Consider the following 18,083-nt stretch of genomic DNA (forward strand, 5'->3'; position numbering starts at 1 on the left):
TATGCTGGAATAAGCTGCCCCTGTTCGAATATATGTTGTAATAGATACTGTGGGCTCCAACCAATTTCTTGAATAAGCTGCCCCTGTTCGAATATATGCTGGAATAAGCTGCCCAAGCTGCCCCTGTTCGAATATATGCTGGAATAGATACTGTGGGGTTCGAATATATGCTGGAATAAGCTGCCCCTGTTCAAATATATGTTGGAATAGATACTGTGGGCTTCAACCAATCTCTTGAATAAGCTTCCACTGTTTGAATAAGCTTCCCCTGTTCGAATATATGTTGGAATCTTTTTGGTGTTTTGAGCAGTTAGTTTTGGGGCTTGATTTTATTTTCTGTTGGTGCCTCTCTATTCGAAATATATCTTCGAACAGGGGCATATATTCGAAATTTATGTTTTGAATTGATTCCAGCAAATATTCGAACAGGGGCAGCTTATTCAAGAGATTGGTTGGAGCCCACAGTATCTATTCCAGCATATATTCAAATAGGGGCAGTTTATTCCAGTATATATTCGAACAGGAGCAGCTTATCCAAATAGATTGGAGCCCAAAACTAACTACTCAAAACACCAAATAGATTCCAGCATATATTCGAACAGGGGCAGCTTATTCAAGAGATTGGTTGGAGCCCACAGTATCTATTCCAGCATATATTCGAACAGGGGCAGCTTGTTCCAGCATATATTCGAACAGGGGCAGCTTATTCCAGCATATATTTGAACAGGGGCAGCTTATCCAAATAGATTGGAGCCCACAGTATTTTCACCAAATAGGGGCAGCTTATCCAAATATATTCGAGCAGAGGCAGCTTATTCCAGCATATATTCGAACAGGGGCAGCTTGTTCCAGCATATATTCGAACAAGGGCAGTTTATCCAAATAGATTGGAGCCCAAAACTAACTACTCAAAACACCAAATAGATTCCAGCATATATTCGAGTAGGGGCAGCTTATTCAAGAGATTGGTTGGAGCTCACAGTATCGAAAAAATTCGAAATTATACCGGGACTCTCGTCGAGTGCTTCATGTGTTTTAAGTTCCAAGTTAAATTTTCAAAAGACATAAGATGGTAGATTTGTCACTACATAGAGATTTGACCATTTTTCTTTGAGGACTTTTTGATATAGAATTCAAGGCTTCCAAAGGCGCAAGCCTCTTTGGTTAATTACACCTCTTTATAACAACAGGGTACTTTCGATTAAGGCTAGTCATTTAGAATTGAATATTTTACATATATTGGTAGCAGACATGATTTTGAGCTGTAAAATTTATGACTTGAAACCTAAAGCAGATGTTGGGGGAAATGATAACAAATCCGATCAAGATCTCATGGTTTCATTATCCCGGGTCGTTGTGGTCTCGATCTGCTTAGTCTTGTGTGTTTAATTTGTTACTTTGAAAATTTAATTTTAAAAAATCTTAATTTAAAAGGTGACCCATACGGTTGAAATTTTTTGTTGACATGGTCATCATCGATGAATTCGACATTTAGAGCTTTCATATTTAACTTATATTTGATGTTTGTCAATTTTGATATATTTAGTGTATTAGTTTTGTCGGCTCAATGCATAACAAAGAGTAGGATGAGATTATGTGATTTTAGACTTGTAAATTTTTATATTTGTGATTTAAACATTTATTAGACTTTACTAGACTAAGTTAATTCTAGATCTTAACAAAAAGAGGATTGAATTTGTTGGTGGCATTTACAACCTTGTCTTATAGACAAAGTAGTTTGATTTATTTATATTTAAAATATGAACTATTTGAATGCAAGTTTTAGCCTTAACCCATGCAACATTTCTAGGCTTTTCGTTAAAATATTTAGATTTTTAATCGGAGCCCACACGGTAAATTATAGTTAATTTTTATAGTATGCACATATATGCGATCATAATGTGTTTTGTCCTTCAAAGTATAACATGATGTTTTAGCCATTTGTATATAACTTGATAGCACTTGCATAACAACATGAATGGTCACAGTTTAATTGCACATATTTCAAGGCAAATCTTGAGTTGAAACATTCATTATTTAAGTGCATGCAAAATTAAATTTTTGTACTTTAAGGAGACCGCCTTTTGTCTACTTTCAAATTAGAATTGTAAATCCGGTGGTGGATTTTTAAATTTCAAAAGCCCAATGTTTGAATTATTTTTCATATCCTAATTAGAGGTTAATTTTGAAGTTGCAAAATTTCAAATGTTTTTTAAACCCTAAGAGCCTAAAATTTAAAATCTCAAATTCTAGGTAATATTGAAATTTAAGGACCTAAATTTTAGAAGTTCAAAATTTCACATTATTTTAAAATTCAGATGATCCACACTTTATATTAAAATTTCACGATTTCAAGTTATTTACAAGTCCAAATCACTTGAAATTTTGGTAGCCTCTTGGTGTCAACTGCCATTTGGGGGCACGGGAGAACGTCAATATTCTCAACTGTCTTAGAAAACTCATTGGTCAGTGTCATGAGACACTATTGTTGGGTAGCAAAAATACGTTTCAAGACATGGTCTTAAAAAACACTATAGGCCTTCAATGTTTCTGCAAAAATGGTCAAATAATAAGCAAGCATGTCCCTCGAGTGGTATTTTATTTTTTCTGAAGACAGTTACACACGCTTCCCAGAACAAGTATTTATATCCCCTAATTTTTTCAAAAAATTTCAATTGAGTCAACAAATTCTCTGAATTGTACTTAATTCCCTTAACGGGTACAAGAGCTTTCTCGAATGAATATTTTAAAAATTACCCTTCACACCACTTCGTTATATGCGAGCGAGATTGATGGTGACGAAATAAAACACAATTTTTTAATTTTTTTCCTGATTTTCTAATTTTTTTAGTACAATATGAAATGTAAAATACAAATAGCAAATTGTGGGATGAAAAGATTAGGTCACTATTTTGATTCGGGTAAGTAGATTTGTCGGGTTGGGTTCAAAATAAGGGAGGAAAGGCTCTATCTTAAGGCTGTGCGCTAGGGCAGAGCGGCATAGGATTTGGGCAAAGAAGCAGCTCAATTTAGAGCGGACGGGTTTGAGCTAGTTTCGACGGGTTGAGGAGGCAATAACGTATAGGTTGCGTCGTTGGGAAGCGAAGGGGAAAGCAAGTGAAGGCTTCGGTTGTTCAAGTAGAACGATTGCGACTTCAATGTAGGGCCTTGCTACAAGGAGGAACGATAGAGGATTCTGGTTTAGAGATCGAGCGGCTTGATCATGCTTGAGGTAGGAAGGAGGCGACGAAGAATCTGGCGTCGTGTGTAGAGGGGAGGAGGCAACGTGCAACAAAAGACGAAGGAAACGATGAGTAGGTACACCTAGTCTTCTCATTGGATCATCAGATGGTCAACGTTTAATGTGACCAAACCATCTAAAACGACTCTCTCTCATTTTGTTTGTCATTGGAGCTCCAACGCTATCACAGATATATTCATTTTGCATCTTGTATTTAAGTGTAAGGCCACTCATCCACCTAATCATTCTAACTAATCATTCTACACCTAATCATTCTAATCTCGGCAACACTTAACTTAGTTTTATGCTTCTCTTTTAAAGGCCAACATTCAGCGCCATAGTGCATTTCAGGTCCCACTACCATCTTATAAAATTTTCCTTTCAATTCAAGCAGTACTTTCCTATCACACAATAGGCCCAAAGCATTCCTCTACTTCAACCAACCAACCTGAATTGTACTAATAACATCCCCATCATTATCATTTTCACTTTGAACAATAGAGCTGAGATATCTAAAGCGATATAAATCATTCATGCCTTTTAATAATTTGATCACCCATAGTTACATTTCTGTCACTAGTACTACTACTACTAAAATTACATTTCATGTATTTAATTTTAGTTCTACTCAAACGAAGGCCTTTAGACTCCAAGGTAGACCTCCATAATTCAAGTTTTTCCTTAGCTTTTTCTCTCGTCTTATTCACGAGAAGGATATCATCAACAAAAAGCATACACCAAGGTTCATCCTCCTGTAAGTGTCCTGTAAGACCATTTATAACTAAAGCAAAAGGATATGGGCTTAAAGCTGATCCCTGATGTAAACCAATAGAAATAAGAAGAATATTTGGTCAATCCCCCTTGTGTTTTTACACAAGTAACAGTTCTTGTATGCATATCTTTAATGACTTGAATATAAGTCATATCAACACCTTTCTTCTCAAGAACTCTCCAAAGGATATCTCTTGATACCTTATAGTAAGCTTTTTCTAAATTAATAAAATTCATATGTAGATCCTCCTTCTAATCTCTGAACTTCTCCATCAAACCTCTCAATAAATGTATAGCTTCTATAATAGAACTGCCCGACATAATCTAAACACACCCTACGTTTAATTAAATTTAATTAACATTTACAATTTTTTAATTTTTTCTTTTAAATCAACAGATATATCATGTCGATCTGATTAGATTAGATGAAACAATGATGGTGAAGATACAAAGAATGATATTGCTATCTTTTTCTTTTTTTTTTTTCTTTTGCTAAGGCCATGGTTACCAATACGATAATTATAGAATCTGATCTTGCGATCTTTGGGTAAGACTGGATGATCCAAGTGATTGGTTTGATAATCTTGAGCCTATTATTTCATAACTGAATCAATATAATAGGAAATTAGAACGTAGTTGTTATGACAGTGGCAATGAGGCCACTAAGTAAAAGCGGATGCTGCAACTTTTGTTGACTGACACAATCCAAATGCCTTGTCAAATTGCCTTTTTTAGTCGGACATGTGCTTGATTAAATTATGTCGGATGAAATAACCTGCGTGGGACCAGGAAATAGAACTTGGGAAGATGTGAACAATAGGTTGTTTCAGAAGTATTTATGTTCTTATTCTGAAAAAGAAGATATTTTTGTCAGTTAAGTTTTTTATGCAGTGCTTTGTTTTCTATGTAATTCAGACTTCTATTTACAAATCTTGGAGGTGAACGGCGGTTTGCATCAATTGTTGCAAAAAGACTGGAATCACTTGGAGCTCTAACACAAGGAGATCGCAGGTGAGTTTGGTGTGTATTCAATATGTTCTTATACATCTAGATACTTTTCCAGTCTCACTTAAATAGTGGGATAGTGGACTTAACGTGTTTAATATTTTGCATATTACTTCGGTAAAAATTGCAGAGCAGGGCCTTCTTTGAGTGCTTACAATTATGATAGTTACTATGGGAAGAAAGCTCTTTGGACAATGTATAGAGGGATAATGGAACAGGTTCTTAATTTTTTCACGGATTTAATATGTGCGCATTGAACAAGATCATTATTATTGGCATGCTAAATTGCAATTTATTTCCAGGATCTCCTTGCCGTTGTACCTCCTGGATGTTCATCTGACAATCTATCAAGCATTCAAGAGTTTATTATCAAATCAAAAGCTGCTCTTATATCTGTTGGAATCATTAGGGATACTATTTTATGTAAGTACTAAAATATGATGGCTTGTACTAGGGATATAATCATTGTCTTAGCTGATGGATTATTAACCGATTTTCAATATCTTCTACTTACCGTTCTTGATACTTGTACTAAGGACTTAATTTGATGAATTGTTATTTAAGCAAACGCTGCTCTTATCTCTGTTGGAATCATTAGGGATACTATTTTATATAGGTATTATAATTTGATGACTTATACTAAGGATGTAATCATTGCCTTAGCTGATGAATTATTAACCGGTTTTTAATATCTTTTACTGACCCGGTCTTAATACTTTCCATCCTTTATCATGGACACCTTTTGTCTGGTGATCATATCAGCATCACAGGGATATACTCTTTACTATTACCTATTGACATATTTCAGCTTGAGGGGCTGTTAAGTCACCAAAGATTTTTAGAAATGGATCTTCCATTTACATGAAGGCATATTTTTGTGTTCCAATAAATTTTCAAGATTTCGGCTCATTAGTATATACCATGGATAGCATAACCAATGTATTCCAAGAAGGGTTGCAAAAGGAGGAAAACAACTTATTTTGTTTGGAGGCAATCAGTTTTAGTGGATTTTTTTCTTTCAGCGGGTGTCTCTATATTGCTTCATCCAGCTTGCCATTGTATTATTGGATTTCTTGACTCAATATTTGATACAGGTAATGGCAAAGATGGAAATAAACTATCTGGTCGTATAGTGGATTCAGATATGCACGATGTTGGCCGTTTTCTAAATAGGATTTTGGGCTTACCTCCTGATATTCAGAATAGGTCGGATTAATAAAATGCATTGTTGATCTGTTTTTTTTTTCTTCTGCTTATTCTATGGGAATTTTACTTTTCAGGCTTTTTGAGCTTTTCATCAATATCCTTGAACTTCTTGTTCACAATGCTCGAAGTGAGGGGCAATTTGACTCTGGAATAGTTGATATCAAAGCTAACATTATTGAACAACAAGGATCACCTAAGGTGGTGGTCGTTTTAGAATGGCTTGTTAGATGTGTTGGATACTCCTAAAACTATACATTAACTACCTCTTTTGCAGACAGTTCATGTTGATAATCTTTCTGGTGCTTCAACTGTACTATTTACCTTTACAGTTGATCGTGGCATAACTTGGGAGGTAATTGTTATGTTGTTGACTATTTGAATTGATATTTTTTTCATTTTATATTTGCAAGGCAATGCACTTTTTAAAGTATAACTATCTTTGCAGTTTGCAAAGGATGTATTTGATGAGAGGCAGAAGGATGGGCTTGGTTCTACAAATGATGGATTCTACGAGTCCAGAAGAGAATGGATTGGTAGAAGACATTACATGTTAGCTTTTGAAGGGTATGTAATTGTTTAATGATGTTTCTTTTTCATATCTAGTACATGTATTTTTTTATGCTTGATGTCAACCCGAACTGAATATTCTTTAGTGATAAATAAAAAATGAAAAAAAAAAAAAATCTACAAATTCCAAGCAACCCTAAACACAAAAAGCCTGGCTAGTCTCTTTATCTATCCCGCACACAAAATTGCCAGATTAATCTTCCAATAACTAAATCCTTGCCCTGTGCCCCGATTTCTACTTGTGTCTTTGTTGTCTTATTTCTTAACTCATGTGACCCTGCAAGCCCATTTACCCTCACTCTCTCGTTATCTAGGTTATCTTTCTCTCCCCCCACCTCCCCCAGTCCACTTGTCTCTTCTCACAAGCTATACTTTTGCAGCTTCCTCCACAGCATCTACTCCGGTTCTCTTTCCTGGCTAGTCTCTCATCTGCACCTGCCACCATACTTTTCGTTTCTAGCCTTTCATGATCTACTCCCTATGATTCATCCCTTGCTTTCTCAGACTCTTTCTTCTCTGCTTCTCTCACTACTGCAGAACACTAGCTATCACGACTCATTTAAACTCCTTTTAATTAAGCATGAGACATAGCAGACATAAACAATTCTGTCTGACACTTTTTCTATCTATCAATACTTATCATAATTTTTCTAATCAGGATTGAGTGTGATACTGGAGTTAATACAAATCGCAACGAAAATGCAAATATTACTGCTGAAATTTCAAAAGGGTTACAAACAAAAACTCTTGACGAAAAGAAAAATAATAACACAAACATCAGAGACACTCTAAGCCGAGGGCGAAAGGAGTGGACTGCAGCTAGATTAGTGGAAACAGGGAATTTGATGTGGTAGGGAGGGTTGACGACAGCGAGGTGATAGGGATGTAGCTGGAGGCAGTTGTGGTTCAAGAAGGGGTGGTTGGACAGAAGAAGCAGATGCTTGGGATGTGGCTACACAGCAACCAGTAACAGATGGTTGGACCAAAAGGGCAGCGCAGAGATGGCAGTAGTGATCATGGGGTGCGCAAGAAGGATAACAGCATGCATGTGAGGGGCATAAGCAATGAAATATGTGGAAGGAATCACCACCTTGGAACAGGATAGCTAGAGCACCATCTGTCCTCGGATACTACCCTAGCAAGGGAAAAGACGTTGATGACCGAAAAATCTGAAACAAAAACCTACCCTGAACAAAAAAAATAATATATATATTGTAGTAGATAACTAGGAGGAGTAGACCTCTCCACTTGAGCTGCAGCCCTAATCCACATTTAGGGCAGGTTGGTTCCATTTCTTCTCCACTGAACCGGTTCAGCTGCTCCAAACTTGTTCAGCCAGAAATAACCCCCCATGTCAGAGTGAGTAAAGGATAAGTACCTTGATTGTCATAAAATATAAATGCGCTATTGTAATCTTCTCATAGATATATCAGGATCATTACCAAATGATCGTTCATATTTTAAATTATTAAATGGAATATAAACCTTCTAAAAAATTTCTTTTTTTTTTAAAACCCAAAGGCTAATATATTAAAAAAAAGGAATGATACAGATAGATTGTGTGGGAGGGTCCAAGCATAGCACCCTGCCCACATGATAACCACAACATGTAAATGGTTCCAAAAAGAAAAAATACAGAAAAATACATGAGAGACCTAAAGAAAATACCAAAAGTGCCAAAATATGTAGTATCAGGTAGCTGGAGAGCGACCTAATTTTGCCTTGTCTCTGCCTCTAGTTCTAGGAAAGGAGCCAGCTAATAAATTAGGAAGATGAGTGTCATTGTCAATAGTAACCAATGTATCATCCAATAAGTTCCCGAGCTCGAGTCAGCCTTCATTCTTCTTCTTCCTCCTGGAATAGACTTGCATTCCTCATCCGAGGATTGGCTTGCCTGATCAGTGGATTTATCTAAAGTGAGCCGAACATATGTAGGTTGTTAAACATTAGAAGCAACTACTTGTTGTACCAGCTGATCTTTTATTGGATCAAAGAAGCACTCTCGTGTATTTTGGCATGTAAGTGAGTCTTCTTCAATAACTATGAGTGGTATAAGCACGTTTGGATCTGTACCTGTAGTATGGTATTCTTAATCAGGAACTGCGGTGTTCGATAGAGGATCGGGTTGCACCTTCACAGCAGGGATGGTAGGTGGCTTATTTTTAGCGGTATCCGACATTAGATGAGGATGCAAGTGATAGCAAATAATAGAATTGTGGTCAAACACACTACAATGAGAGCAATAAGGAGGATGTGGTTCTATTTCAACCTTTTGTCAATACCCGTTGTGAGTGGTTCCACTCCATACCTCATTCGGAACTGGTTGAGTGATATCTCTCTCAACTAACACAAAGGCCATGGAGGGTCTGGTGACAGCAAACGTAGGACTATCAAACTTGAGAGGCTTACTGTAAGCAGTTGCTAAGAAATAGAGAATTTTCAATTTGAACAGATATAATTTTAACCCCGGAAACTTTATCCAGACAGGAATGATAGGGTACTCCGCTTTTTTGTCAAAATCAACAGACCACTTTAGAATTTCATAAAACGGTTGTCGATTTTGATAACTTTTCGAGAAAAAATACGAATGCAATTGGCATCGTGAGATAACTGGATAAGTATACGTTGATATCAAATAAGTCAATATTTCAACTGCCCAATAGCTTCATAGTATCATAATCTTTCTTAATGATCTCAAGTTTTGGGTGACCATCAAGGAATTTCCTCACTAGAGCAAAACGTCAGGAAGATACGAGAGTACTGGTTTCAACCTCAGTGAGAATAATAGCAGACTTCCTATTTTTTTACAAAGTTTTTTTAATGAAAGTGTGATCACCACCACCTTGAAGAGCCTCATGGAAAAATTTTGAAACATTGTAGGACTTGCCAATGCGAAAATTAGGCTTTGAATCTGAAAGTGGAGCACAAGTAGGAATAGGAAAGTCGCTGACAAGTGCAATGGCATAGGAATGGATTGTCAAGGCCATCTCCAAAGTGGTTAGGCGAGCCCTACAAAAAGACGAGCAAATTTTGGTAAAACTGTCTATCAGGCAGGGCGACAGAGGCGTCGTTGAGTACGAGAGAGACGATGTGAGCCACGATGCCTAACAAGGAGCTGCGAGCGAGCATCGTCGACTGCGGATGAGGAGAGACGACGCCAGCGAGCGACGTCGACAGGAGGATGACTCCGAGCGAGCGTCGTCGAGAAAGCTGCAAGGGCGTGAAAACGTCTTCGCTGGAGACGATAGAGATAAAGAGAGAAATCGAGGAATCACCGTTGGGAATCGCTATCGAACGAAACCCTAGAGCAATTGATTTAAGAGATCGGATCGAAACAAGCATGAACTAAGAGCCAAAATTTTGGATAGAATTTTTGGGGAGCATATTTATAGATCGTTAATAGCCCAAGCAAAACGATAAAAAAATTGGACACGGAGGCGAAACTATTCCAGAGGGCGACATTGCACCAACCTTCCAAGCTGCTTTTCCCTCATTTTTAACACGCCAGATGCTAACCCCTATAACTCCAGTTTCTTTTGGAATCATACTCGAAATCTTCTCACTTTCATCCTCGAGCACGAGCGAAGCTTCCACTTTCTTTTTCATCCGTCTTCTCCACGGTTTCATTAGGTAATTTGATTGGAAGATCGGTTGAATCAATCGTTTTCACCGTGTAGTTAATTAGTTTGTGTGATAGTCTTGTTGGTTCAGGCCCTCACGATCAACGCTATTAGGTTCATCATTAGAAGGATTTTTTGGTTGATGTGGATAGTATTGCCCTTTGACAGCGCATAGATAGATTCTGATCTCAATTTCACTAGTCGTTTTCTTTGAAATACTAACAATATTTACACATCGATTCCTTGGATCATGTTAAACTGAATTGGGCAAAGATATTTGGTTCATGTTTTATAGATTGATATTTGGGGCCATGGCTTTTTATTGCATTTAATGCGGGGCTTGATTTTCTTTTTTTTTTTTTGAGATTTGAATTTTTTTCTTGAGTAAAAAGTTTCTTAAAAGGCTCTTTCATTTGATCCTGATTGTTAATTTAGACTATAATTCTGCATTTATCATTTTGATCTTCAGCAGATGTCCTTTTCCCATTCTTGTTTTCAGAAACCATAGAAATAATGATATGTCATATATGATGAGCGGAGAAGATGAAGTGTCTTATAATATCATTTAAAAGCAAGAAAATCCAATGCTTTTGGAAAATTTGGAAAGAGATTTTCACTGGGTTTTTGGCTTAGTGGTATTACTCCTTGACTCCAAAGGGTTACTTAGGCCTGGTTGATCAAGTTAATTGATAACCTTAAAATTGGCATTAAAACTCACTCAACACAAAAACATTATTCGCTCATTACTCAACATACCTAAACGTCACCTAAGGCCCTGAGTAGCCTACTGCCATGACTCATCTAGAGCGAAAACTCATCAAATTGCCCAGACCAATAAAGCTCCGCTTTGATTTCAGTAGTTTGAACTCACGTAAGGGACTCAAAGTAGTCACCCACTTCAAAAAGTAATTATTCCTAAATATCTCAGCTACTCGTATATTCTCTAACATGCTTAAGGTTCTTGCTATGGGAAGTCATTCACATTCAATGCATAGAGAATAACTAACTATTTGAATTTCTAGCTACACGATTGATGTTACTAAGATAATTTATGTATTTTTCTTATTATTTTTTATAACCATTCCATTGCGTTTGATTTTGGCCTCTCCCTTCAAATAAGGGGTTATTGGTGTGCTATGTATAAGACATTAGATGTATATTTGGCCATATATCTTTACTCGAGATTTTCTAAGAGCTTCTCTCCAATATACTTCTAATCCTAATACGACACACCCTTTCTAAGGTATCAATCACGTTTTTGTAATTCCTAATAAATTAAAGAAAATATCTAACTTATAGTTTGTCTCCTCGATATTCATAAGACTTGACCCAAACATTTAATAAGGTTTTTGTATTACTCCACAAACAACTTTGGATGTAGTATTTTTGAAGGTGCAGTGAGCATGGTCAATTTGGAGAATGTCAAAGGCCAGAAAACCAGATTATGGATCATCATGTAGACCTTTCCTCCCCCAACGACCAAAATAATGAGTTTATCACTTCCGAATAGCTCTAGAACTTGGTTGATTGTCTTTCTCAAATGATTAAGGGAATCTGCATGTAATTTTCTTAAGCAATACTTATTATACTTTTGCCCGAAGAACATGACTCAACCTTTATTCTTGCTTGCTACCACCAATTTTCAACTTAAGTTGCTACACCAGCTCTATCCCACAACAAGTCGCGACGCAATATACAAAAAGGAATATTGGTGGAACTCATCTCCTTCAAAAACCTTGCAAATATATGACTGAATTGGTTAATATTTTCTCCATCGAGATTGTCAAGACTTAACCTCTCACTGGATTCACGATGCTCATGTTAGTCTCTCATAAGGAGAAGTTGGACTTGACCAACCTATTGCCCTAATTCAATTCTCCATACATCATTAGAAATGTTGTGAAGTGTTACATTCTCCATGTTGGTTCTCCTGCATCATGCCTGGCAGCATTAGTTTCTTTGACAGAGTAAAGCGATAAAATATAATCTAGTTTTCAAGCGTGTGAAAACTTATCAAAAATTCTCAACTTTCTTTTTTTCTTAAGCACTAGACAAGAGTCTACTTAACTATCTTGCCAATCTTGACTTAATTATAGCTGGAGATACTGAATACGAAGGAGTTTGAGCTAGATGTCAACTAGATATCTCTGACTAAGAGCTTCTAGTTCATTTAGTTATATACTTGGCCTTAAATGGCTAAATACTTTGGTCATATTATTGAGCTCATCAGCTCTCTCATCTACTCTACAGAGTACAAATGTGTGACTTCATCGTCAACTTTCAAGCTACCACAATTTTGATTATTCTGGGTAGCTTGACGACATATCTGGAAAGTTAGGAACAAGTTATATAGTTGTTCATATTGATTGACCGAGCGATCAAACATTTGTTGACCTGAACAGTATCAATATCATTATTCTAACCGAAAACCTCAGCAAACTCCTACATCAGTGTCACATCAATGCAAAAGAGTACAACTTTGCGATTTTGTTTTCTACTTCCAAGTTGCAACATTTTGGTTCTTCTTGGGAAGCTCAACATAATTCCCTAGTCTTAAGGAACAAGTTGTGCAACCACTCAAACTAGTTGGTTGTGCGATCTAACAATTTTGGACTTTGACAAGGCCACCACCACTGTCCTTTTCTTAAAATGTGCAATCATGGGTGTCTTACCAACAATCTTTTATATTAGGCATGGTTGCATCCGTCAATTTGAAATTTAATTTTAAATCTTCTTTTAGTGTTACATAAATTGTTGATGTGCTTTGCGATGAGTGCTTCTATCAATTGATACCATAACACGCGGACCCAACGATCATGATGCCTTGAAATATTGTGTTTTCAATGAGGATCACAATTGTTATGCTAAGGATTAGTATCAACTCTATATCCCAATAGAAAATTTAATTTGTTTGGACAAGTTGAAATTCATCCTTACGATCTTTGGGTGATGACTAGATAAGGTTTTAATAAAGAAAAAGGTTAAATTGAGACTGCTCCAATGCAGGCCATGCTTATAGGGGTAATCCAATTCGTACTTGGGGGTGTTGAGGCTGAGGTGTCAAGGCAGGTTAACCTCAAGAGACTTTGTTTTGGACAGGCCCATGCTGTTTTCACATCTCGCTCAACTTCTCTTAAGTTTCCTATAAGCTTCTTTGATGTCGATATGCCCTCTACTGATATCCATTATTATGACATACTGATATCTTTACTCTTTACAAATTATCATTTTGACATCACTTTGATAGATAACAGAGAGCAATGTTAACATTATTTTTAAACATATTTTTTATTTGATGAACCTCGACTCTTTTTGGCTCATGTTACTGCTGAGTCCTTTTACAATTCTTTGATTAGCGCAATGAGACCAAAGGATTAATCACACTTCACCTGGAGTGCGGGCAACTTCACAATAGTTTTTGCTTTCTTTCTTTTTAGTGTAGTATTCAATGTTTTATTTTCTCAAGGCCTATAAGATGATTTTTTTTCACCTACTACTTGCAATTGTATTTTTTTATGAGAGGTTAAACTGTTACTGTCCGAGGTTTTTTGTTGAAATTTTGGTCATGCACTTGGTTTTGTTTATGATGAGGTGCTATTATTATTAGAGTTTTGAGGGGAGTTGGACTTAAATTCTAAGATGCTATCCTAGAAATCTCTTATTCCTCGCAATGACCTATGCAATTTTCATTAGTGCTTCCTTCAATTTAGAGTACAAGAAAGAGTTCTTCACCACCCTATGGTTGAATACAACTTCGTTTACTTAGGCTACAGCTGAAGTGTTAGGTGTCAATATAATTATCACCTATCATTGGCTTAACGTCGAGAGGTCGCTCTGACTGATTAATCAAAATATTCATCGAGCTGCTAAGATAAGGCCTTGGCTTAGCCTATCCACAACAAATGCAATAAGCTGAAGGAGGCCTACATCATTCGTGCAAAAAGGAGTCATCACCACCCTTCAGTTGAATATTAATATTTTTTAATTGAGCTGCAATTGAAATATCTGATGTTGATATTAACATCACTTGCAATTGATTTGATACCTTAGAAAAAGCTACACTAAATTAAGCAAAATATTCACCAATTTGCAGGATCTTGGCTTAGCTTATTCATAATGTAGTCTATAATTTGAACGAGGTTGATTCCATCTAAGATGTGCAATATCCATTACTAGATCTCTAGTACAAAAAAAACAAATGGGCAGTGGAAGGTTTGTGTCAATTTCATAAATCTAAATTAAGATTGTCTCAAGTATAACTATTCGCCTGCATGAATTAACGCTTTAGTTGACTCTACTATTGACTACCTTACATGTACTTTATGGATTCTTTCTCGGGCTATCATCGAATGCATCCAAATGACTATGAGAAATCTCTATTCATAATTGACAATGGTTTGTGCTGTTACAACATCATACTTTTAACGTTGAAAATAGCTAGTGCAACTTACCAGAGAACGATTGACAACATGTTTAAAGATAAAAAAGCTACTAAATCAAAGTCTTCATTAACTATGAGTTGTACTGTTACAACATTATGCTTTTCATATTGAAAAGAGCTGGTGCAACTTCTAAAAAACTTCGTATAATTGATACATATTAATAACCTTTAATTACAGCTTATACATGTGTCTTTTAAGATACATTAAAAATTGTATATAAAGCTTCTAAAAAACCTCACGTCACCTTTCTGTGGCCCAACATGCTTATTTTCCTTGCTTGAAATAGTAATCATTGTAATTTCTTATGAACTAAAAACTTAAATGGTTCTATTATCTCATGAACATAATTTTTCACGCTAATTATTTGAAGTAATATGAGCATTAATATTCATAAATATAGTTAGTTCGATGTAGAGACCTTTAAATTAGGATATGCTTTCATAGTTAAATTGTGAAGGATATAATTATAAACAATAATCATGAATGTTTGCAAGAATATGAAACAAAGCAATCAAGTGTTAGATTATTTAGTTTATTAAATTAGTCAGATTTTGGTGTTAGATTACTCGCTTCCATTTTATTTCTAATCCTTATTTTACTTATAATAGTAATGGAAGAGTTATATAATATTTGTAAAGTTTTTGACACATTTATACCATGAAGGATTATAATAACTGTTGATAAGATTAGGAGTTTAGGACTTAATGCAACGTACATAATTTTTCACGCTAATTATTTGAAGTAATGTGAGCATTAATTTTCATAAATATAGTTAGTTCGATGTAGAGGCCTTTAAATTTGGATATGTTTTAATAGTTAAATTGTGAAGGATATAATTATAAACAATAATCATGAATGTTTGCAAGAATATGAAACAAAGCAATCAAGTGTTAGATTATTTAGTTTATTAAATTAGTCAGATTTTGGTGTTAGATTACTCGCTTCCATTTTATTTCTAATCCTTATTTTACTTATAATAGTAATGGAAGAGTTATATAATATTTGTAAAGTTTTTGACACATTTATACCATGAAGGATTATAATAACTGTTGATAAGATTAGGAGTTTAGGAATTAATGCAACGTAGTAATTGCTGATGGCCCCTCAAACAAGATTGGATTTTCCCATTTTTCTTGTATCAAAACTCATGAACCTCTTTTGGCCTCAATTAAGACTCATCTTAAAAGAACTTTTGCCTTTCCTTGTGAAAGTCATCATAAACTTTCAATCTATCTGCCGTGATATAACCCTTCGTGGACTTATTTATTTTCTCTATCATTCCCATAAGCATTTAAAATATTTTAAGAATTTTATGAACATGTTATGCTCAACCTATATCAACTTATAATTTAGATATCAATGTGCAACATTTGAAATAATAGATGAATTTTGAATATGCATGGTGTATCATATCACTTACACAATATGAAATAACATGAGATTATGTTTTTAACAATCTAGCGAGCATATTTAGTGCATTATACTTTTTTATGTATTAAATATCATTAAATTATCTAATGTGATGAAATTTGTATTCATATGCATATAAAAGTCTAATGTAATACTAGTAATTAAATTGCTTGGGCTTCTAAATCATTTGCTTCTTGTATTAGAGATTTCATATCTCGCCAATAATAATAATTTTTTCGTAATACAAATTTATTCAGACCTTGTCATCCCAAACTTTGATCTTTGGTATAAAATTTGATTAGAACTTCAATTTCATTAATTTGAATCTAATTCTTTCAACACAATCATACACTAAATATTTTCAAAGCAAGTCAATAAGTTATGTATTTGAATGTCATCTCAGATTTAAGGTAGCAACACCCACGCAAAATTAATTCCAAAATTAATTCCTAAATCAAGGTTGATAACCCCCCACTCTATTATGCTTTTGTAGCAAATAGAATTGTTAAATTTAATTATCCTATTAAAATACATAATTATTTTTAAAGCAAGTCAATAGTCTGGTCTTTGTGTTAAAGTTCAAATAACAACTCGCTAATATACTAGCCCCATTTTGGCTAATAGACTAGGAGGCCATTCGCCCTTTTAGGAGTCTCGCCCAGGTCACTCGGCCCGGTATTCCCCAGGACCGGTCTGTTTCCAACTCCCATATGTATCAAAGAAGTCGGCATCACTTGAGCCTGTACTGCTGGATCCTCTCAAGGTAACTAAAAGTCGGGTCAGTTTGATGTGTCGTGAGAGTAGCCTACATCTCGCATCTGGTGGTGGAGCTGGTGATATGGTGTCGACTGTGAGATCCTGACTTCCTCTCTGGATTAACTGCCCTGTTTCTAGAGTCGGTGTCTCATTCTGTGTCATCACTAGAACTGACCCACTGACTCTACTCTGTTGGTAAGGGTTTTCGTGATCTCAGACCCGGTAGAATGATGTGCTTCTGAATCCATCATGTTGAGTCCTTTAGTTGAACTGCCACAGTCGTCCATTCATGGGGACCATGTCACACCACACTTAGTTCTGCAGTTGGCCTCTGATCGAAAACTCTACCAAATATCTTCAGTCGATGCTAATCCAATTCACTTTCTTCAGTCATCTCAGTGAGTACAATTTGGAGTGCCTCTAAGTCGTGAGTCTCAATTTCTCTACCATTTGAGTTGATGTCACGCTCTTGCCGCTATTATCGTCAATAATAAGACTATATACATTTTCGTTCATTGTGCAGCGGGTGTAAAAAATAGTGGAGAAGCCACTGCGGACCCCTCGTATCAATATCGGTCTGTAGGACCAGTCGAACTATGAGTCTCTCTATCTGGAGGAAGATGAAGTATCTCATTCTAGTCCCTCAGCTCTCTCCTCCTCACTAACCTCCTTCAAGGCACCTTAATTTGTAAGTATGACTACTCTGCTCGTGGGACAACTGGAGGCGATGTGACCGTAGTCATGACATCTGCAACACTGACTGATCGACATAGTGTTGGAGGAGCTATCCCTCTCCTACTTCTTCCCGCTCTTATCTAAAGTGTCACTCCCTTGCCTGGGCTTGTCGGTGTCTTCCGGGTAACTTTTGTCGGTCGTTTTAACTATAGGAGACTGTCTGCTTAATTGTTGTCGCTTGAAGGTTGATTGGTGTCTGCTCTGCTCCCGCATGCCTCTCCACCTTCAGGGCTAGTGTCTAAACATCTCCAAGTGACGGTAAGGTTGCAATTGTACCACATCGCTGATAGCTGGCTTTAAGCCCCCCCCCCAAAGCAATCAAGTGTTAGA

The 18,083-nt window shown here is 36.1% G+C and overlaps 1 protein-coding gene across 1 annotated transcript in view; it reads left to right on the plus strand.

Annotated features, from left to right (window-relative positions):
* Positions 1 to 18,083, plus strand: part of LOC110019771 (protein FORGETTER 1) — a gene marked incomplete at its 5' end in the record, with an annotated part of 138,145 nt that overhangs the window by 100,166 nt on the left and 19,896 nt on the right. The window contains 7 exon segments of the mRNA XM_020717591.1: positions 4,928 to 5,023; positions 5,148 to 5,235; positions 5,320 to 5,440; positions 6,112 to 6,223; positions 6,298 to 6,421; positions 6,498 to 6,575; positions 6,669 to 6,787. Of these exon segments, the coding sequence (XP_020573250.1) occupies positions 4,928 to 5,023; positions 5,148 to 5,235; positions 5,320 to 5,440; positions 6,112 to 6,223; positions 6,298 to 6,421; positions 6,498 to 6,575; positions 6,669 to 6,787 (738 nt within the window).

Source organism: Phalaenopsis equestris, unplaced genomic scaffold (genome assembly GCF_001263595.1).
Source record: "Phalaenopsis equestris unplaced genomic scaffold, ASM126359v1 Scaffold000078, whole genome shotgun sequence".
NCBI lineage: Eukaryota > Viridiplantae > Streptophyta > Magnoliopsida > Asparagales > Orchidaceae > Phalaenopsis > Phalaenopsis equestris.